Source organism: Silurus meridionalis, chromosome 15 (genome assembly GCF_014805685.1).
Source record: "Silurus meridionalis isolate SWU-2019-XX chromosome 15, ASM1480568v1, whole genome shotgun sequence".
Lineage (NCBI taxonomy): Eukaryota > Metazoa > Chordata > Actinopteri > Siluriformes > Siluridae > Silurus > Silurus meridionalis.
This window is the reverse complement of record NC_060898.1, coordinates 24,478,416-24,501,761: the sequence shown is the minus strand read 5'-3', so window position 1 is coordinate 24,501,761 and position 23,346 is coordinate 24,478,416. Positions and strand designations below refer to the sequence as shown.

The following is a 23,346-nucleotide window of genomic DNA, read 5'->3' as shown; positions in this document are numbered from 1 at the left end:
TGTTTCTTCAATTTATTTAATCCAAACTTCCACTGTTACATTTTCATTATCCACAAATTTGTAGGAAAAAAAAGAATGAGGTTAAACGTGGACACAGGGTTTCTGTCCGTGACTTGTTGCAAAGAGTTTTATAAAATTGTTCTGTAGCATACTGAAAATCATGTGTAACTGTAGTGCCAGTAAACGTCAGGAAACTGTGCCAAAACAAAGAACATCATAAGAATGAGCTAGAAAAGTGTGAATGATTACAGAGTCTACATTTACAGCATGTTGCATAAGTGTTTTTCTGCATTATTTTACAGTTGGAAATGTAAATGGACTTTATGAATTATTTTATGGAATTCTACGTTATGGTTCTTTGTTATACTTGACTACTGGTTACTGAGTCACTCCTGCTTACTGCTGTGTAATAATGAGTTGAGACGTTTTACTTATGTGAGACAGAAGGAGACAAAATGAAAAAGGTTCTCCACACCATCTCCTCACTGATCCAATATTTACCTAATGTGTAATAAACTAATGACTCAAATGATTTATCATTTAGATGAAACAGATCATTGTAGCTTTAAGGTTTATCATACAGTACAAAGCACATGCACGCTGAAGCCTTTCAGAAACTGTACGTGAAACAAGCATTTCCAGAGAAGTTTGTGACCTGCATGTGGAAGAGGTGAATTAGAAATCAGTACAAATCAATATGGAATATAGTTTTACAGTTTCCAAAGTGTAAATAAGTTCAGTTTCTTTAAGGAGCAAATAGATGGTTAGTATTGTAAGAATTATTTCAAGTGCATTTTAGTTCCATGAGATATAATTCAGATACTGGGCAACATTTCAATTTATGGAATTTGGCAGACCCCTTTATTCAGAGTGACTCACAACCGAGCAGTTGAAGGGCTTTACTGAATCACCCAGAAGTAGCAGCTTGGAGGCACTGAGATTGGAACTTGCAACCTTCTGGTCTAGTGTCTAAAAGTTCAGTATGAAAAAAAAACAGCTGCACATTGCATAAAATCTGGACAAAAAGCTTCAGGGCAATAAAAGTGCACACTTTTAATAATAAACTCAGCATGGACTTTGTATGTTTAATAAAGTTTGCAGTTATAAAATCACCTGATCACCTGACCACTGCTGCTGCTGCTGCCTATAAACACTGAGCATCAGCTCCGTTTCAGGTTACCGGAAGTCATTTAGTTTTCTCAGCCGAACTGCATTGTGGGGTCTGTAGTCAACTGTACAGATTCACTTCGCTGTTGTAACGCTAGTTGTCCGCGCGTGCGCTGTTCTTGCGGAAGTACGTCACACGCGGGAAAACGAGGCGGTCCGGTACAGTGTGAGTATGTGTGTGTAAATATAGAGTTTATTATATCATTATGTTTTCTACAAATTCATTTACAAACTTTTTTGTATTCGCCAGCGAATCGCTTTACTAATGTTTGTTGTGCAGAAAATTATCAGCTGGAAACCGTAAATACGCACTGCTAAAACTGCTAACAAACTGCTAACGTGCTGTCTGTATGTCTCTGTCTGGTGTCTGTATGTCTCTGTCTGGTGTCTGTATGTCTCTGCCTGGTGTCTGTATGGCTCTGCCTGGTGTCTGTATGGCTCTGCCTGGTGTCTGTATGGCTCTGTCTGGTGTCTGTATGGCTCTGTCTGGTGTCTGTATGGCTCTGTCTGGTGTCTGTATGGCTTTGTCTGGTGTCTGTATGGCTCTGCCTGGTGTCTGTATGGCTCTGTCTGGTGTCTGTATGGCTCTGTCTGGTGTCTGTATGGCTCTGTCTGGTGTCTATATGGCTCTGTCTGGTGTCTGTATGGCTCTCTCTGGTGTCTGTATGGCTCTGCTGTGTCTCTGATGTCTGTATGTCTCTGTCTGGTGTCTGTCTGTCTCTGTCTGGTGTCTGTCTGTCTCTGTCTGGTGTCTGTCTGTCTCTGTCTGGTGTCTGTCTGTCTCTGTCTGGTGTCTGTCTGGTGTCTGTCTGTCTCTGTCTGGTGTCTGTCTGGTGTCTGTCTGTCTCTGTCTGGTGTCTGTCTGTCTCTGTCTGGTGTCTGTAATATCAGCAGTCACTGAGTGTTTGTGCTGTTGATTTATAACAAAGTTTCAGTAGGAAAATGTTTAACAATGTGAAGGATTGATATTTTGTTTTCTTCAGCTTTCTAACTGCTTGGAATGTGAGACGTACTGAGACAAAATGTCAAAAATTGAGAAGATGAGCATTCTTGGAGTGAGGAGTTTTGGAGTTGAGGACAAGGACAAGCAGATCATTTCATTCTTTAGTCCTCTGACAGTGCTGGTTGGTCCAAATGGAGCCGGAAAAACGGTTTGTTTTCATACCTGTGTGTGAGATATCATCTGATTATTTTGGCTTATTGGTGTAAGAAATTACCAGAATTACCCGACCCATAACCCCATCACTAAACAGTGTGACCCGACCCAAAACCCCATCACTTAACAGTGTGACCCGACCCATAACCCCATCACTAAACAGTGTGACCCAACCCATAACTCCATCACTGAACAGTGTGACCCGACCCATAACCCAATCACTAAACAGTGTGACCCGACCTATAACCCCATCACTAAACAGTGTGACCCGACCCATAGCCCAATCACTAAACAGTGTGACCCGACCTATAACCCCATCACTAAACAGTGTGACCCGACCCATAACTCCATCACTGAACAGTGTGACCCGACCCATAACCCCATCACTAAACAGTGTGACCCGACCCAAAACCCCATCACTAAACAGTGTGACCGACCCATAACCCCATCACTAAACAGTGTGACCCAACCCAAAACCCCATCACTAAACAGTGTGACCCGACCTATAACCCCATCACTAAACAGTGTGACCCGACCCATAACCCCATCACTGAACAGTGTGACCCGACCCATAACCCCATCACTGAACAGTGTGACCCGACCCATAACCCCATCACTAAACAGTGTGACCCGACCCATAACCCCATCACTAAACAGTGTGACCCGACCCATAACCCCATCACTAAACAGTGTGACCCGACCCAAAACCCCATCACTAAACAGTGTGACCCGACCCAAAACCCCATCACTAAACAGTGTGACCCGACCCAAACATTGTTTTTCTTTTTTTCAGACTATTATTGAGTGTCTTAAATACGTCACCTCGGGAGATTTTCCTCCTGGAAGTAAAGGAAATACTTTTGTTCATGACCCAAAGGTAGTGTATTTTGTGTGTATAGTGTATATATAGTGTATATATAGTGAATGTATAGTGTATTTTGTGTGTATAGTGTATTTTGTGTGTATAGTGTATATATAGTGTATGTATAGTGTATTGTATGTATATAGTGTATGTATAGTGTATTGTGTGTGTATAGTGTATATATAGTGTATGTATAGTGTATTGTGTGTGTATAGTGTATATATAGTGAATGTATTGTGTATAGTGTATATAGTGTATAGTGTATGTGTATAGTGTATGTGTGTATAGTGTGTATATATAGTGTGTATATAGTGTATGTATAGTGTATATGTGTGTATAGTGTATATATAGTGTATGTGTATAGTGTATATATAGTGTATGTATAGTGTGTGTGTGTATAGTGTATATATAGTGTATGTATAGTATATAGTGTATGTATATAGTGTATAGTGTGTATATAGTGTATAGTGTGTATAGTGTATATAGTGTATAGTGTGTGTATAGTGTATGTGTGTATAGTGTATTGTGTGTATATAGTGTATATATAGTGTATGTATAGTGTATTGTGTGTGTATAGTGTATATGTGTGTGTATAGTGTATATAGTGAATGTATAGTGTATTGTGTGTATAGTGTATATATGTATAGTGTATATATAGTGTATGTATAGTGTATTGTGTGTGTATAGTGAATGTATAGTGTATTGTGTGTGTATAGTGTATATATAGTGTATTGTGTGTATAGTGTATATATAGTGTATGTATAGTGTATTGTGTGTATAGTGTATATATAGTGTATTGTGTGTATAGTGTATGTATAGTGTATTGTGTGTATAGTGTATATATAGTGTATGTATAGTGTATTGTGTGTATAGTGTATATATAGTGTATATATGTATATAGTGTATATAGTATATATAGTGTATTGTATGTATAGTGTAGTGTATAGTGTATAGTGTATATATAGTGTATATATAGTGTATTGTGTGTATAGTGTATATATAGTGTATGTATAGTGTATTGTGTGTGTATAGTGTATATATAGTGAATGTATAGTGTATTGTGTATATAGTGTATATATAGTGTATTGTGTGTATAGTGTATATATAGTGTATGTATAGTGTATTGTGTGTGTATAGTGTATATATAGTGTATGTATAGTGTATTGTGTGTATAGTGTATATATAGTGTATGTATAGTGTATTGTGTGTGTGTATAGTGTATATATAGTGTATGTATAGTGTATTGTGTGTGTATAGTGTGTATGTATAGTGTATTGTGTGTGTATAGTGTATATATAGTGAATGTATAGTGTATTGTGTGTGTATAGTGTATATATAGTGAATGTATAGTGTATTGTGTGTGTATAGTGTATGTATAGTGATGTTGGTGATATTACTGTATTTCTACCATATTTGTTGTGTTTATAAATATAAAGGACAGTTGTGTAATATCTCTGTTTATATTTGCAGGATGCACATGAGACAGATGTACGTGCTCAGATTCGGCTGCAGTTCAAAGATGTTAATGGAGAACCGGTAGCTGTTCAGCGTTCCATGCAAAGCACACAGAAAGGCAAAAAAGCACCTGAGTTTAAAACGCTTGAAGGAGTCATCACCAGAATAAAGTGGGTTTAACTATCCTCAAATATGTTTCTTCTGTCCAGACTTCCTCATTGACCTTACAACTAATGAATTGTGATATTGGAGCCTCGTTTGAGTCACAGCCCAACTGCTCACATAGAAGAGTGAAAAAGCTCTGAAATAAAACAGCACCTGTGTGCGGACACACAACTCTCTCAGAACTCACACACTCTTTTTATTTAAAAAAAGTGTTAATGGAATTTATTCTTTAAATGATGTATTTTATTGAAATGTTTCGTTCTATAATTCTTATGTTCTGTAAAGCTGGTTTGAGACCGTGTCCATTGTGAAAAGTGCTATAGTACACAAACAGGAGCAGAACTGTGTGTATTTCATCAAGCATCAAGCACATCTTTATTACTTCAGTACATTTATCTTCTAGTGTGATTTTGGGTTAGGGTTAGAGCTAGGGTTAGGGTTAGCTGGGTTGGGGTTGGGGTTAGGGTTAGCTGGGTTAGGGTTGAGGTTAGGGTTGGGGTTAGCTAGGTTGAGGTTAGGGTTAGCTGGGTTAGGGTTAGCTGAGTTAGGGTTAGCTTGGTTAGGGTTAGGGTTAGCTGGGTTGGGGTTAGCTGGGTTAGGGTTAGGTTAGCTGGGTTGGGGTTAGCTGGGTTAGGGTTGGGGTTAGAGTTAGCTGGGTTAGGGTTGGGGTTAGGGTTAGCTGGGTTAGGTTAGCTGGGTTAGGGTTAGCTGGGTTGGGGTAGGGTTAGCTGGGTTAGGGTTAGCTGGGTTAGGTTAGCTGGGTTGGGGTTAGGGTTAGCTGGGTTAGGGTTGGGGTTAGGGTTAGCTGGGTTAGGGTTGGGGTTAGGGTTAGCTGGGTTGGGGTTAGGGTTAGCTGGGTTAGGGTTAGCTGGGTTGGGGTTAGGGTTAGCTGGGTTAGGGTTGGGGTTAGGGTTAGCTGGGTTAGGGTTAGCTGGGTTAGGGTTGGGGTTAGGGTTAGCTGGGTTAGGGTTAGCTGGGTTAGGGTTGGGGTTAGGGTTAGCTGGGTTAGGGTTAGCTGGGTTAGGGTTAGCGTTGGGGTTAGGGTTAGCTGGGTTGGGGTTAGGGTTAGCTGGGTTAGGGTTAGCTGGGTTGGGGTTAGGGTTAGGGTTAGCTGGGTTGGGGTTAGCTGGGTTAGGGTTAGCTGGGTTAGGGTTAGGGTTAGCTGGGTTAGGGTTGGGGTTAGGGTTAGCTGGGTTAGGGTTAGCTGGGTTAGGGTTGGGGTTAGGGTTAGCTGGGTTAGGGTTAGCTGGGTTAGGGTTGGGGTTAGGGTTAGCTGGGTTAGGGTTAGCTGGGTTAGGGTTGGGGTTAGGGTTAGCTGGGTTAGGGTTGGGGTTAGGGTTAGCTGGGTTAGGGTTAGCTGGGTTAGGGTTAGCTGGGTTGGGGTTAGGGTTAGCTGGGTTAGGGTTAGCTGGGTTGGGGTTAGGGTTAGCTGGGTTGGGGTTAGGGTTAGCTGGGTTAGGGTTAGCTGGGTTGGGGTTAGGGTTAGCTGGGTTAGGTTTGGGGTTAGGGTTAGCTGGGTTAGGGTTAGCTGGGTTAGGGTTAGCTGGGTTGGTGTTAGGGTTAGCTGGGTTGGGGTTAGGGTTAGCTGGGTTAGGGTTAGCTGGGTTGGGGTTAGGGTTAGGGTTAGCTGGGTGAGGTTTGGGGTTAGGGTTAGCTGGGTTAGGGTTAGGGTTAGCTGGGTTAGGGTTGGGGTTAGGGTTAGGGTTTGCTGACAAATGCACCTGATGATCATAAAGATCAAAACAAGGAAAGTATTTTGATAAAGTAATTACTGAAGATGAATAACTGCTTTTTGTCTACAGGCATGGAGAAAAAGTTAGTCTGAGCTCCAAGTGTGCTGAGATAGACCGTGAGATGATCTCAGCTCTGGGTGTTTCGAAAGCAGTTCTCAACCATGTCATCTTCTGCCACCAAGAGGAGTCTAACTGGCCTCTCAGTGAAGGAAAAGCCCTCAAACAGAAATTTGATGAGATTTTCTCAGCAACAAGGTACATGTTTCTGCTATGCTACGGTTCTGCTATGTGTTGGTTAGTGTTAATAAATATTCAGGGTTTTTATGTGCCATGTAACGCCTTCAGAGTTCTACTAAGCAGTCACTGAGCTCAGCTCAGTCTGTTCTTTGCACTCTAAACCGTACTCACACTTTTTTAAGGTCAGAGTGTTTTGTTTCTTTCTATTTAACATCCTTGAACTTTTCCCTAATTTATTTTTTAATTCAGTTGCCGTAGTAACAGTCCAGCTTTATTCAGAATTGATCATTCTCTCAAAGGTACATCAAGGTCTTGGAAACCCTTCGTCAGTTAAGGCTGAAGCAGTCCAACACCATTAAATCCTGTCAGATGGAGTTGAGATATCTGAAGCAGAATAAGGAAAAGGCGCAGGAGATCAAGGAACTTCTGTCCACTAAAGAAGCCCAGCTAGTAGCTTCTAAAGAAAGTGTACAGCGCATTGAGAACCAGATTGATCCCATGGAGGTGAGACAGCTGTGTGATGGATATGTATTGAGTTTCCTTCCCACTGTGATCACACGGTGGGTTAGGGTTAGCGATAACATGATGTAAGATCACTTGTAATAAATGTTTTGATACACCAGGTCAAGAGCTTCAGGACATGTTTATATCAAGCATCAGAATGGAGAAAAGATTGAAGTGATTTGCTACAACCATGCTTCTGTGTTTGATTCTTTTCCCTCGCTGTGTGTCTTCTTCCTCTGCATGTGCAGAATCGTTTGAATGACATTGATGACAATCTGGGCAAAGTCATGAAACTGGATAATGATATTAAGGCTCTGGACAGCAGGAGAAAACAAATGGAAGATGACAGTCGTGAATTAGAGGAGAAGATGGAGCAGGTAACATCAACTTATTTATCCACCTCCTGCATGATCTATAGTGTGACTGTTAACATTCTCATGGCAGTCAGAGATGCGCAGTAGGCCAGATGTGGATGGAGATAGATGCTTCTAAATGTCAGCAACAGGAAATTGCTCTTCAGTAATGTTTCTTTCATGACATGGAGATGTTTGCTTGTTTATGGTTTATTAATCAGTGGTGATATTCAGAAAGGAATCTGGTGTCCAGGTGTAAAATATATTAGCCTTAAATTCTAAATCTTTAGATCAGACTGGAAAAAATGGCAGAAAACTTTAAACTGATACTATTGATGAGATTTTTGCTGATATGATGGAGAGGAGAAAGGTAGAGATGTTGTGTGTTCAGGAGACCAAGTGGAAAGGGAGTAAGGCCAGGAACATTGGAGGTGTTTAAACTGTTCTATCATGGTGTGGATGGAGAGAGAAATGGTGTAGGGGGGATTCTGAAGGAAGAGTACAGTAAGAGTGTAGTGGAGTCTGATAGAGTGATGAACGTGAAGCTGGAAGTTGAAGGCATGATGATAAATGTCCCAGCAATTTCAGTGAATTGAAACCGTGCTTCTTGTCCAGTTTGTTAGAATTGAATGATATATTTTGTGACAGCTGCAGATCACATTAATCAAAAGGTGGTGGTCATGACAACCAGAATTTCATTAACCTGCCGTGTGTTTGCTCAGGCCCATCATTTAGTTTACTGAATTCTAGTTATGAGAATGCTGAATAAATGTAGTTTTTAAACATTTATTTTTATAAATCTGTTTATACATTTTTAAGTATGAGTTTTTTCTCTACACATGAGTTTAGTTTATCAATTACATACATTTATACACATAAGATACAGGAGTGTGTGCAGTATAAAGTGACTTACAGATTTCACTCTCAGCTACACACTTACTTTAAACAGCCTTTGGTTGTGGCCACTTTTAGGTGTTTCAGGGTTCAGATGGGCAGTTGCAGGAGATGTATGAGAATCATCAGCTCACAGTGAAGAAGAAAGAGAAGAGACTCACAGAATGTCAGCGTGATCTGGAAAGGGCCGTTCGTGAGTGCCAGAGGATGAATTACATGAAATCAGACCTACTCGTAGAACAGGGTATGTAGTAATGTTCTCCTTTTAGTGACTGTAGGGTTCTGTAGACCTCTTCATGTTTTCTGAGGTTTAGTTGTGTTTCTCTGCTCATTGAAGGTCGTCTTCAGATGGAAGCAGACAAACAGGCCTTGCATATAAAGAACCGAGATGCTCAGGTGAAGTCTTTAGCTTCCTATTTGGAAATGGAAGGATATGACAGAGCTCCTTTCAATGAGAGACAACTCCAGAGCTTCCATAAACAAGTCAGGGAGAGACAAGACCAGGAGTCCGAAGCCCTTAACAGGGTTATGGTAAGCATTTCTTCATGCATTCTATGGAGACTATGTGATGACAGGGTGCCAACAGCCAAGGTTAAATCAAAGCATTAATGATTTTGAGAGATTCAGAACATCATATCAGAATAATCTTTCAAAATCGTAGGTTCTCACAATGTACAATGGCTAAACTTTGTCCCAGATTGACCTGCAAGAGAAAGAAACACAGAAACAGCAAAACATTGATGAGATTCGTGATAAGAAGACAGGCTTGGAGAGGACCATCGAGTTGAAGAAGAACATACAGGCCAAGAAGCAGCAAGAGTTAAAGAACATCAAGTCTGACCAACAGAGATTAGAAGGTTCCTCATCTAGACTTCAGGAACTGGAGATTGATCTCACAAAAGCAGTAAGTATCCATCTATAAACGCTGTCAGGTTTATTCTTTTCTTCTTTTGCCTTTTCCACAAGAGCTTGGGTTTTTATCTTCAGCTAACATTAGAGATAAATCATTAAGTTCCTCTGTAGACTTTTTCACCAGTATTCACCAGTATTCAGCACACAGGCAGTGAGAAACCAGTCAACGACAAGAGGTTTCTCTGTTTCATCTAAAACTCACTTTTCATGGATAGTGAAGTTTCTGTTATTAATCACATGCTCTGATTTTTTGGCCTGTATTACAGTTTGTGTTCCTCTGTACTGAATACTAATGGCATCACTGTTACTGACATCATACTTAATGTTTATTTTGTGTATTTGGGACGGAGCCTTGTAGTCTTTAGAAGTAAATTGTAAACCAGAAATCCTAAACCTTCTATAAATGAAGGAGTAAAATATAAATATGTACGAGTATCAAAATGTTTCGAAACAACACGCCAACAGATGGCAGCACGAGGCTGCACGCACTGTCACAGGGAGCACCAACCTTCATAAGTCTAAAAGACATGGTCCTGTGTGCACCTGGAGCCGTGCGACTGGTGCTGTTCTGAACATGTGCGTTCTCACGTCTGTGATTTCATCATGCACATCATTCAAGAACAAAGAGTGAACATGAAATTCTGTGTGAAACTGGACAAATCTGCCACAGAGACGTTTGACATGATTCAGCAAATGTAGAGCGACGCCACAACGAGTCGTTTGAGGTGTTTTGAATGGAACGTGCGCCGTGTCTCTGCCGAGTTCATCTCCAGGCTGCTGATCCAAGAGCAGAAGGAACACTGCGTCGCAGTGGAAGAGTCCGTCATCTCCACCACTGAAAAAGACGAGGCAGATCCACAGCTCCACCAAGTGCATGTGCATCGTCTTTTTCCACATTTACCACGTATCGTGTATCGAGAATTCATCCCCAGGGGCCACACCTTTAATAACGAGGTCTTCTGCCAGGTCTTAAGGTGTCTGAGGGTGAAAATTGGGTGAAAATACTGTCTTGTAAACGGAGCTAGTCTCTTTTTAATAACTGCCTTTGTGTGTGTGTGTGTGTGTGTGTGTGTGTGTGTGTGTGTGTGTGTGTGTGTTATATATATATATATATATATGTGTGTGTGTGTGTAAAATACCATATTTACATAAAGTTATAACCATGTGTAGGAACAAGAGCTGGAGAAGGCAGTACAGGATTCCACTGTGGATAGTCTGAAGATGGAGGTGCAGGAGCTACAGAGGGAAAAGATGGAATTGGACCAGGCTCAGCGCAAACTTGACCAAGAAATGGAAACTCTCAATATTCACACCACAGCACGCACACAAATGGACATGCTGAGGAAAGATAAAGTGAGAACATTCACATTTCACCTTCTGATTAATCACTGTGAATATGATGCAGAATATTTATGTATTTGGACATTTAATACTAAATTGATAATAAAATAAAAAGATGGGAAGTATTTATATTTTAATTGTAACACCTAGACTGATAAAGAAGATCAGGTAAGAAGGATCAAGTCCAGGCACAATGAAGACTTGGTTTCTCTTCTGGGCCACTTTCCTAACAAAAGGGAGCTTGAAGGCTGGATTCATAGCAAATCGAAAGAGATCAACTCGATCAGAGAGAAGCTGAGCAAGCTCAAGTGAGTTCTTCTGTTCTTCTGAATTGTGGTCAAATAAGAGTTTTATTCTTTTTGAATGTCCAGATAATAGAATAAATAAAAATAATGGTCTGATTAGTTGTGTTGTTGATGGTGTTTCATTACAAATCTCTGACATTATTTCAGGTGGATGTCATGTGTAAAGGATGTAATAATGTAATAAGATCTGGGTTAGTTTTAGTGAGACACATGGCTAGTAGTGTACAGAATCATGGGGTTCTGATATTAGGCACCGGAAATCAGATGCATTCACTTGGTTGATCTCTGACCTCACTGTAACATGCACATGATCTAATTTAGTCAATGTGTAATGTGTTAGTAAGGAACTGGCATCCAGAGAGCAAAACAAGAGTCACTGTACAGCTGAGATTCGACGCAAAGAGCAGCAGCTGGCCAACTACGAGGAGAAATTCTTCAATGTGTGCGGGAGTCAGGACTTTGAATCTGATCTGAGCAAATTGCAAGATGACCTGGAGAAGTGTTCCAAGCAGCGAGGTATGCCTTGGAAGACCAGTGTGTTCATATTCTGAGAGAATTCCTTTGAAAAAAAAGTGTTTTTGGTATGATTCCAGTAATAATTATAAAATTTTATAATAATAATAATAATAATAAATGCACAGCATTTTTTAGATTTGCTTAATTGACTGAAGGCTTTAAATCTTTCCGCTCTTTTCCCTAACTTTAACCCTATTCTCCCTCTTTTCTTTCTGTATTTTTCATTCACCTCTTTTTATCTTCTTTTAAATGTTTCTTATAAGCGATGCTGGCAGGGGCCACGGCCGTGTACACGCAGTTCATCAGCCAGCTGACGGAGGAGGGAGAGCCGTGCTGCCCAGTGTGTCAGCGTGTCTTCCCCTCAGAGGCTGAGCTCCAGGACGTCATTAATGACATGCAGTCCAAACTGCGCCTGGTGCCAGACAAGCTGAAAAACACCGAGCAGGATCTGAAGAGAAAGGAGCGCAAGCGTGATGACATGATGGCCCTTAAACCTATCAGGTCAGAACATTTCCATTGGTCGAGATGTGGGCCAGATAAACTCATAGTCCACTTGTTATTCTTCTGAGGCAATGTACTATTTTAAAGGCGATTATACATTTTTATAATTTGATGGTTGCAACACATGCCAGGGCCATGTTTCCAACTGTGCAGCATCACATCTTCTTTTAACAACAGTCCGTATACGTCTGGAAAATGAGGAGGCCAGTTGTTGGTATTTTGGGAGAGGAATGTTGTCCTGTTTGTGTCTGACACATAATTCACTGAGAAGTGTCCCCTGCTGTTAGATTTCCATAAGGCCACAGTGAGCTTTTTAGTCTTTATGCCGTTGAGGGTCAGGTTGTTGGTGGTGCACCACACTGTCAGGCTTTGGATCTCTTCCCTGTAGGCTGATTCGTCGTTGTTACTGATCTGGCCAACCACGGTGGTGTCATCTGCATACTTAAAGGTGTTGGAGTTATGCAGAGGAGCACAGTCGTGGGTGAACAGGGAGTAAAGCAGTGGGCTCAGAACACAGCCCTGTGGGATGCCGATGTTCAGAATGAGGGTTGAGGATACCTGTTTGGCCAGACTGAGGTCTGGTGGTGAGAAAGTCCAGAATCCATGTGGAGGTGCGGAAACCCAGAGCACAGAGTTTAGTGATCAGTACAGTGAAACAGAACTAAAGACAATAAAAAGCATTCTGTTGTAGGTGTTGTTTTTATCGAGGTGGTTGAGGGCTGAATAAAGAGCTGTGGAAACTGCATCCTTTGTCAATATGTTCAGGCAAACTGGTGTGGGTCCAGTGTAGGTCCAGTCTCAACTTTATTGCAGCAGTCAAATAACAACGTTTTTTGGGGTTTTTTTTCTTTAAAATGGTTCATTTTCCCACTCCACACATTTGATATGTTTTGCTGTGAATAAAATATGGGTTTATGGTTGTTTATATTTGCATTTTACCCCCAACATGTTTGGAATTGGGTTGATGATAAAGATTTGTTTGTTTATTTTGTTGCACACACAGACAGTCTATTGCAGAGCTGCATGAGAAGGATCTACCAGAGTTAAAGAATAAACTACAGAGTGTGAACAGAGAAATAGAGCAATTAAAGAGAGAGATTGAGGAGCAGGAGAGTCTGCTGTCTCTGTTGATGTCTGAGGAGGACACGGCTAAAGCCTGCCTACAGGACATTTCCCTCATGGACCGTTATCAGGTCTGAGGTCAAGCAGAGGTTCTAAAATCAATGCATTAGTAATTAATAATTTGAAGTTTTATAACTGTAACTGTGGATGTATGATAGCTGGATCTGAAGGATGTGGAGAGGAAGATAGCACAACACACTGCCAAGCTTCAGGGAGTGGACATGAACCGAACAATGCAGCACATCAGCCAGGAGAAGCAGGAGGTCCAACATCGCCTTGACACCAGTATGAGCACTGTGCATTTAACACCAAACACCACATAAATCTCAGCCATGACTACCTTCTGTCGTTATACTGAAGAGAGAAGCTTTTCTAACAGGAGTGTCATTTCCTTTCACTGACTCTTGTTGTGGATGCAGATTTCCACAGTTTCGTGCTCTTTATCATTCTGGTCTGTTTCTCCCACCTGATCTCAGCCTGCAGTAAGATGGAGCTGAAACGCAAACTCATCCAGGATCAGCAGGAGCAGATTCAGGTCCTAAAGAGTAATGTGAATGAGGTCTGTGCTGAAAAGCTTCAGGTTTCCAGTAACATGCAGAAGCAGCAGCAGCTGGAACAGCAGAGTGTGGAGTCTGCTGCTGAAATTCAGGAGCTGCACCGAGAAATACGTGTAATGTTTATAAAATCCTTTATTGTGCTCGAAGGAAAATGTTGAAAGAAGGTTTGATTTGTTCCAACAAATGCACATTTTGCCTGATGTAGGATGCTGAGGAGCAGGTCTCTCCACTGGCCATCACGTTAGAGAAGCTCCAGCATGAAAAGCAGGATCTGATTGCACGCAGAAAGGAAAAGCAATGTGAAGGCCAGGAGAAGGTCTGAAACGTTTCTTTATCTATTGAACACTGAAAATAAAACACCCAGAAAGGAGCAGTGTTTTGGTATTGAGTTTCAGTTCCACATTTTTATTGTATTTGTTCTCTGGATAAGATATGGATATTCTCTGTGTTCATTCTGTTCTGCATTAAAGACATCAATCGCAATTACATTTTGAATAATTACAAATATTTTTCTTTGATCATAGATTAATGCCATCAGAGAGAGAGTGAAAAATTTGGCCTTTTTAGAGAGAGAAATTACCAAGTACACAGAAGAGGGAAAAGACGACTACAAGCAGGTACGAGATTCACCTGTTCTCATTGTCTTTTTTCCCAATATCACATTTCTTTTCTCTTAAATTCTTTTATATATATACTTTTTCCTTTAATCAGCAAAAAGAAGCAGAACTTCAGGAGATAAATACTCAGCTGACTGAAGCGGAGAAACAACGTGAAAAAATCAACAAAGACATTGGAAATTTCCGGCAGGATATCGACACTCAAAAGGTAGAAAGAGTTTCTCTGCAGCATCACTGTTCCGGAAACACAAATCAATGGTGGTCTATGTGTGTGTTTGTGTGTGTGTGTGTGTGTGTCTGTGTGCGATTTTGTGTGTACGTATGTGTGTGTGTGTGTGTGTGTGTGTGTGTGTGTGTGTGTGTGTGTGTTGCAGTAAAAGACAAATTAGGTTTTTGTCTCTTTCTTTCCTGCTCAAGGTCCAGGAGCGCTGGCTTCAGGATAATCTGACTCTGAGAAAGCGTATGGAGGAGCTGAAGGAGGTCACCAGGAGAAGAGAGGTCTTACTGAGGGAGATGGGCAACATGCAGGTCATGGAGCTACGCAAGTAATTTGTTTTAGTATTTTAACTTTCTAGTGGCTCAGTTTATTATTGTGTTGTGGTACTGTGTGTGTCGAGACGGTCACATTTCAGTGATGTTCTGCGTAACCTGGATGTTTGGACTGTAAGATCAACTTTCTTTATACGAAGTAAACATTTAGTTTATGAGGTGCAGAGGGAAATGGAGTTTGCCTATGCTTTTGTTTGGTTAGTGAGCGGCGAGAGTTGGAGCGGAAGGTGGAGGACCTGAAGAAGAATCGAAGTGTGGCCTTGGGACGACAGAAGGGTTTTGAGGAAGAGATCCTGCGCTTTCGTAAGGAACTTCGTGAAGATCAGTACTGTCAGGCTGAGGAAAGATTCCGGGACAAGATGATCATTATGAGGACCACTGAACTGGCTAACAAGGATCTGGACATCTATTATAAAGCATTGGACCAGTAAGTAAATAGAAAAATAGTCTACTAGTATACTTTATTGTTTCTTATTGTAAAGAATTAACAGGATGTAGAAAAAATGTTAATAAATCAATTCACAACTATTTTTAATGAAATAATACTCATGACCTAAAAAATGAACGCTCCAGTGGTTTGCCAAGAGGTTTAATTAATGTGGCTGAAAGATGTAATTTAACTAAAAATTGCAAAGAGTTCATGTTGTGCATTAATTTAGACCATATGTAAGAAAAAAACAGTTTATTTATATTTTAATCCTGATCATTGATGATGTCTCAGAAGAAACGTGTGAAGACAAAGAAAAGTATGTAATTATTTTGGGTCATGTTTTTCCAGTCATTTGTGGTCTCCTTGTCTGTTAAGTCTTGATTGTGTTGACGTGTCAGCCGGTCAGATCTTTTGTATTTGTAGATAAATCTTTAAACTCCTGTTGTTTGGCAAAAAGCTTTCTCATATAGTCCTGTTTACAAAAACACAGTAATCATATTAACCAAAAACATGAAATGTATTTGGGTTGTTGTTTTTTAAATTTGAAATATGAATATCTGAGTAGTTTTGTTGTATTTTGTTAACCGTAAAATATTATAATAAAAAATTCTGTCGCTCCTCAGATAACATCAGTTCTCCATCAGTCGCATGACTGTAAATGATGCAGAGCAGATAGTCTTTAGTCAGTAACTGTATGTAGGTGTGTCTAAAGAAAAACACAGACATCCATCATTTCAACCTTTTCAGAATAAAATAAAAGCACAAGCTGTGTTCATGATCTCAAAGTATTCAGATGTCAAGGATTCAACTTCTGGAAAATTTGTTTATAAAACACATGATAATATCATTCAAATTATGGAATAAAGTGAGCACGTGTTTAATTTACCTTTATGGCATTTGGCACACATTCTTGTCCAGAACCAACAATGGCCATCTGTTCATCTAACGTCTTCAGATCTCTACCACTTCCCCAATTCTCCAAGTGATAACCGTCTGTTGAATCACTTTTCTGGTGTGCTGATGATAATTCCGGTTCCCCCAGTGTGAGTGCTGAAGTGTGTTTCTGTGGAGGAGCCGAGAACAAGGATGTTCACTTCCCTGGTGATATTCACTGTTGGAAACTCAGTTGTTGGTGAATAAAGCAGAGTGTGTGCACAGATACAGAGGGTCTGAAGTGTGATCTAATGAGTTTCACAACATTCATAATTAAATGTTTAAAATGTATAAAATATTCCTGAGTGTTTGAACAATATAAATCTGATTTTTTTCGATGTGTACTAGTTTTACATTTCGAGTGAACTCTGACCCTGAGTGTTGGATGTGAGCATGCTGACTGGTCACAGATCTTGTTATTCAGCGTTTTATCTGGATTGGTTTCAGTTTGATAAGAAATCAGTCTGTTTAGAAACCACATGTACTAAAACTTGCAGTTGCAGTTACAACGTGCATTCAGCAGATCACATTTTCCTCATTAGTTTATCATCACGTCATTACTTTATTATTGCCTGAGATCAATGTAAAGATTAATAAAAAATACTCTTATTTTTCTACATTTTCTTTATTTTTAGTAGTTGCTTAGTTACATGCATTTGGTATAGAACTGAAATGAATTTGATGCAAACTGGAATTCATCATCAGGCAGCTTTTCTTATCCGCTTCCTCCATCACACTCTCATGGTGATAGCATCACTGAGCTTTCTGTGTTTCTGTGTGATGGGAAAGACGAAGCTCAGATTTTTTTTTTGTTTTGTGTAAAATACATCACTTGTTCCTAACATGAAAGCAACACTTGTGTGTTTGTATTTTTATTTAAGTGTGTTTGTATAATAATGTAATATAATATGTAGCTATACATTATTACAGAACAATCATGAAGTTTCACAGTATGAAGATGGAAGAGATCAACAAAATCATTCGAGACCTGTGGAGGAGCACGTATCGTGGACAAGGTCTTCTGCTACAGTATCACTCATTTACTTGGTGTATATTTGATTGAATCTCAGTAGTAAAAAGTCACATCTTTTATTAATTTACTGCTAAATACATTTAATACATCAAACCCACCTTTACCTGAACACATGCTATACTTCACATGTTTAAAGTTAAATGCCAGAATGAACCAGTTGACTTAACGTTGGCTCCTGTGGACGTCCTCTCAATGTCTTCTGTATGTGTTTGACTCAGATATTGAATATGTAGAGATCCGCTCTGATGTGGATGAAAATGCCTCAGCTGGTACAAAAAGACGAACCTACAACTATCGAGTGGTCATGGTCAAAGGAGACACCGCTTTAGACATGCGAGGACGCTGCAGTGCTGGACAGAAGGTGTGTTGGTGTCCTTAGTTTTAGTTCAGTCCATTTTCACAATGCACATTGTGTTAGAAGTTTACAGTGACAGAGTATGTACGATTCTCCATAATGAGTGATCTAGGGGTGGCTGTGGTGAAGCAAAAACTCTGAGACTTCATGAGGAAGAAACTTTGAGAGGAACCAGACTCTAAACAGAACCTCATCCTCATCACTGAATGTCCTTCATTACAGTTCCATCAGTGTTGAGGTTAAAAAGTGTTCAGTGATGTTTACATGCAGAACTGTTCATAGAAACTGTGGTCCTGAGCTCATTGTAGCAGACTGTTGATATTAATTACAGTTCAAATCCATCCTCAAAGTTCATAGATCTTCAGGCTGCAGATGTGAAACTGTCTCCAGCTGCACAGAGTTTCTCCAACTGAAGAGAAGTTCATCCAGAGGATTATACTTTTAAAATGTTGGCATTTGAGTGAAATCTTAAAAAAGCAAATTTTTGCTTCTTCATGGTCACTTTCTCATATCAGCACTATATTATTATTAATTTGCTTGTGTGTGTGCTGTGTGTGTTGACTGATCGGCTCTGTTGTTGTTTTGTTTTAATGAGAAATTAATAAAAATATAATAAAAAAATAAAAAAAGCAAATCCTCAGGCTGTTTTATTAATGAATTCTTTATGCAGGTAACCATTAAAGTCCTTGTAGTTATTATTAGTTTTCCTCATGGTGTGTGTCATTTCACAGGTTTTGGCCTCACTCATCATCCGGTTGGCTTTAGCAGAGACCTTCTGTCTGAACTGTGGAATCCTTGCACTAGATGAACCCACTACTAATTTGGACAGAGAGAACATTGAGTCTTTAGCCCACGCCTTGGTGGAGTAAGTGTTCGCATCTACTTTATAATCAACTCAAATTTGAGTTGATTTTTATCTCAAAGTGCATACAAAAGTACCTTTTACTGCACAATATTACAAATACAATGTTTGGAATTTATTTACTTATTCGTGGACGGAGCGTCACAAATTCTTTCCATTTTTTTTTTTGTACTGGGCAATTTCGAACATCCAATCAGGTTTCTCCATCTTATGACTTCTAAACGGCACAAACGAAGTTCAACCCAGACATCCTCCATGTCTCTGTGATGGACAGGAGAGAGCGAATTCCCCTCACCCAGAGAACATGGCTGATTATGTTTATGATCTCTGAGCGAGAGTGTGGATGCGTTTCTCTTACGCAACTCAGGAGCCATGAAACTATTTTCTTCTTTTATTTTCTTTTAGTAAATCTGGATAATTGAATAATAAAATAAAGTATTATATTGTTAAATATTGAAGCTTTAAAGAATCAAGAAATCTGCTTCATATAAATGATCTTTAAAAAGCCTAAATTCCAGACCTCTATGTGAATTAGGCTTCCTGCAGTAAACCAGGAGAATGAAGTTCTCATGGACTTCTGGAATTCACTGTGTGTTGGTATTTAAACCTCTAATCTTCTGACAATAGTAGTAGATTTTATAACGTCTGCTGTGTATTTTTTTTTTAATGGCAGAATCATCAAGAGTCGCTCTCGTCAGCGTAACTTTCAGCTGCTCATCATCACCCACGATGAGGATTTTGTGGAGCTCCTGGGTCGCTCCAACTACGTAGAGCACTTCTACAGGATCAAGAAGAACCAAGACCTGTGCTCTGAGATCTCAAAGTGCAGCATCACAACTCTAAACAGCTACCTGCGCTAATAAACACACACACACACACACACACACACACACACACACACACACACACACACATACATGTACACACACACACACACACACACCCACACATATACACACAAACACACACACAAACACACACACATACATGTACACACACACACACACAAACACACACACACACAGACATGAATCTGAAAGGGGTTTATGATGAATGCAGGTAAAATTAATGTTGTATCTCAAATCTAAATTTTAATTTCTCTGACACTACTGACGAGGTTCAGGTTAATAAATAAAATATAAAAAATCCAGAAAATCTCCTGCAGAGCTCAAGTTTTATTGTGATTCCTGTACTGTTGGTTAGTTTTTTTCCTGTGTGTGTGTGTGTGTGTGTGTGTGTGTGTGTGTGTGTGTGTGTGTGTGTGTATCTGTGTATGTGTGTGTTTACACATATACATACAACTCTGTATGCAACACAAACCTGTTTTTGTTCATGCTTTTGTGTTCGCTGTTGTTTAATAAAAATCAATAAATAAATCTGGAAATGTACTAAATGTTGTTTAAATTTCAGAGTGTACGAGTTTTATTTCTTACATTCTTCAGCTGATTTGTGATTTTTTTTGTACAGAAATCTGAAAGTTTTATTGCCTGCGGTAGTAATTACAATATTATGTAAGTAATTTAGTTTGGAATTCTGTAAGCAAACTCATCAGTCAATCACTATTTTCCACAGTTTATTCGGCTACATCTACTAAATGAACCCAGTACGTTTTTACAACCAAACATGGTCATGAAACGTTAATCTGTTTAAACTCCCACATATGCATCTGTCTGAAGCACTGCAATCTGTTTTGGCAAATTGTCATTAAACACATTTAGTTTCCCCTGTTCAGAGAATTTTGAGCATGATCACAAGCAAATCTGTGAATCTCATCAACCACATCGTTATCGAGATCACTGTATCTGCTCCGTTAAACCATCGGTTTTCAGCCTGAACTAATGCTTACTGCGCAAAATTACAGCTTCCAAGAAAAAGCGCTGGTTTATATCCGCTTTCATGTGCATATATATTCACCAGGAACGTGTGTAAAGTTTGAGTCTCGATTTAGACAGAAAAACATCCTGAAGTTTCTGCCAGAGTTCGACTCGAGTCAACTTTACAAAACATGAAGGCTGTGATTTTACTTTTGGTTACTGCTGCTGCATTTAACCATCAGTTGCATCATAATAATCTGAGGTCTGCAATTCCTGGTGTTGACTGTCTACATAAGAAAACTCTGAATTCGGTAAGACTTTCACTTTTTCTTTTTTTAATTTGTGTGAGAAGAAATGGAGCAAGTTTCATGTGAATGGTTTGTTTTTAGGTGGAATTTGATTCAGTCTTTGTGAAAGACCTTAAACAGAACAGAACAGACTCCTGTGAGGTGAGATATACACAAACACACACACACACAACAGTGTGATCAATTAAACCATGATAAAATAGTTTTATTAGTTTAATTAGTTACTTTGAATGCTTAATTTCAGTGAGTATCATTCAAGATAAACAGGTGATGAATGTAAATTACTGTTTTTGCTGCTTAACATTATTTTAATTGTTTTATTTGCCACAATTTCCCTCCTGATCATTTCATATGTTTTTCTAGACCAAGTTTTTTTGTCAGGCTGAGAAAGTTCTGTCTGCAGTTCAGAAGCTCCCTGAAGGCTGCAATATTGATAACCTGCTAAGGAATCTGAAGCAGATCGGTAAAGAGGTACGGTTTTATTTTTGTTTGTTTTTAATTCACTTAATCCTGCTGTACGATTCGGATCAGTTACAGACACTTTCACACTGTTGTGTTCAGAAAACTGCATATATTGTGTAGATTTAAGTGCTATATTATATAAGTTATATATATACTTTTATGTATGAACTTTTCTTTTCTCCAGAAGAACTGCACTGTCCCAAAGAAAGGAGATGAAATACTCCTTCGTTCTTTCTTAGATGATATATTGAAATGTTCAAAAAAGGTCTTCTCCACGTCATGATGCACAGAGCCTTTTCTTTAATTTATGAAATCACATATTTATATTGGCACATTATGCTTTTAACGTTCTAATTTAAATACATGTTTTGCTGGATGCTGTTCTCGTTAACGTTTGGGAGATAATGAGGATTTTGAATAAAAATTTGATTCAGATATTTTGTGGATTCCTGCAACTCCTTTTGTGTGAAAATGTCATGGTTGATTTTTAAGTGACTGGCGATGTGTAAACATTTAAACATTTATAACAGAAAATTAACTGTTTAAAGACAATAAAACACTCTGCACAATCATCACACACACACACACACACACACACACACACACACACACATCCACCTAAGATCACACAAACACACACCCACATCCACCTGAGATCACACACACACACACAAACACATATCCACCTGAGATCACACACACACACACACACACATCCACCTAAGATCACACACACACACACACACACACGTCCACCTGAGATCACACACACACACACACATACGTCCACCTAAAATCACACACACACACACACACATCCACCTGAGATCACACACACACACACACACACACACATCACCTAAGATCACACACACACACACACACACAATATAAATCCACCTGAGATCACACACAAACACACACCCACATCCACCTGAGATCACACACACACACACACACATATCCACCTGAGATCACACACACACACACACACACACACACATCCACCTAAGATCACACACACACACACACACACGTCCACCTGAGATCACACACACACACACACACACGTCCACCTGAGATCACACACACACATCCACCTGAGATCACACACACACACACACACACACACACATCCACCTAAGATCACACACACACACACACACACACACACAAATATAAATCCACCTGAGATCACACACACACACACATCCACCTGAGATCACACACACACACACATCCACCTGAGATCACACACACACACCACATCCACCTGAGATCACACACACACCACATCCACCTGAGATCACACACACACACATCCACCTAAGATCACACACACACATCCACCTGAGATCTCACACACACACACACACACACACACACACACACACACACACACACACGTCCACCTGAGATCACACACACACACACATACGTCCACCTAAAATCACACACACACATCCACCTAAGATCACACACACACACACAAACACACACCCACATCCACCTGAGATCACACACACACACACACACACAAACACATATCCACCTGAGATCACACACACATCCACCTAAGATCACACAAACACACACACACACACATATATCCACCTGAGATCTCACACACACACACACACACATCCACCTAAGATCACACAAACACACACCACATCCACCTGAGATCACACACACACACACACACACGCACCTGAGATCACACAAACACACACACACACACACACACACACATCCACCTAAGATCACACAAACACACACACACACACACACACATATATCCACCTGAGATCTCACACACACATCCACCCGAGATCACACACACACCCACATCCACCTGAGATCACACACACACACAAATATAAATCCACCTGAGATCACACACACACACACATCCACCTGAGATATCACACACACACACACACACACACATCCACCTAAGATCACAAACACACACCCACATCCACCTGAGATCTCACACACACACACACACACACACACACACACACACACACACACACACACATGTCCACCTGAGATCACACAAACACACACCCACATCCACCTGAGATCACACACACACACACACACATCCACCTAAGATCACACAACACACACCCACATCCACCTGAGATCACACACACACACACACACACACACACACACACACACAGATCACACACAC

At 40.0% G+C, this 23,346-nt stretch overlaps 1 protein-coding gene across 2 annotated transcripts; it reads left to right on the top strand.

Annotated features, from left to right (window-relative positions):
- The first annotated feature begins 1,202 nt into the window (after positions 1-1,202).
- On the top strand, positions 1,203-19,963 carry rad50 (RAD50 homolog, double strand break repair protein). Of its 2 annotated transcripts, none has more exons than XM_046867973.1 (26): positions 1,203-1,333; positions 2,151-2,318; positions 3,117-3,200; positions 4,656-4,810; positions 6,608-6,793; positions 7,075-7,279; positions 7,528-7,656; positions 8,605-8,770; positions 8,864-9,057; positions 9,224-9,430; positions 10,609-10,791; positions 10,930-11,087; positions 11,425-11,600; positions 11,864-12,101; positions 13,105-13,294; positions 13,382-13,508; positions 13,700-13,893; positions 13,986-14,096; positions 14,305-14,397; positions 14,492-14,605; positions 14,815-14,942; positions 15,149-15,373; positions 17,240-17,325; positions 17,561-17,703; positions 18,429-18,562; positions 19,233-19,963. In XM_046867973.1, the coding sequence occupies exons 2-26, from the start codon at positions 2,190-2,192 to the stop codon at positions 19,417-19,419; spliced, it is 3,942 nt and encodes a 1,313-aa protein (XP_046723929.1). In that variant the 5' UTR covers positions 1,203-1,333; positions 2,151-2,189; the 3' UTR covers positions 19,420-19,963. The 2 variants fall into 2 exon arrangements, with proteins under 2 accessions (XP_046723929.1, XP_046723931.1); XM_046867975.1 differs by having other exon boundaries at positions 1,299-1,337.
- Positions 19,964-23,346: the final 3,383 nt, after the last annotated feature.

Excerpts from the sequence above, each read along its gene's own strand:
- rad50 (XM_046867973.1), top strand. The coding sequence starts at position 2,190 with ATGTCAAAAATTGAGAAGATGAGCATTCTTGGAGTGAGGAGTTTTGGA. Across the intron at positions 7,280-7,527 it reads ACCAGATTGATCCCATGGAG|AATCGTTTGAATGACATTGA; the intron begins GTGAGACAGCTG and ends CTGCATGTGCAG. Across the intron at positions 14,097-14,304 it reads AATGTGAAGGCCAGGAGAAG|ATTAATGCCATCAGAGAGAG; the intron begins GTCTGAAACGTT and ends CTTTGATCATAG.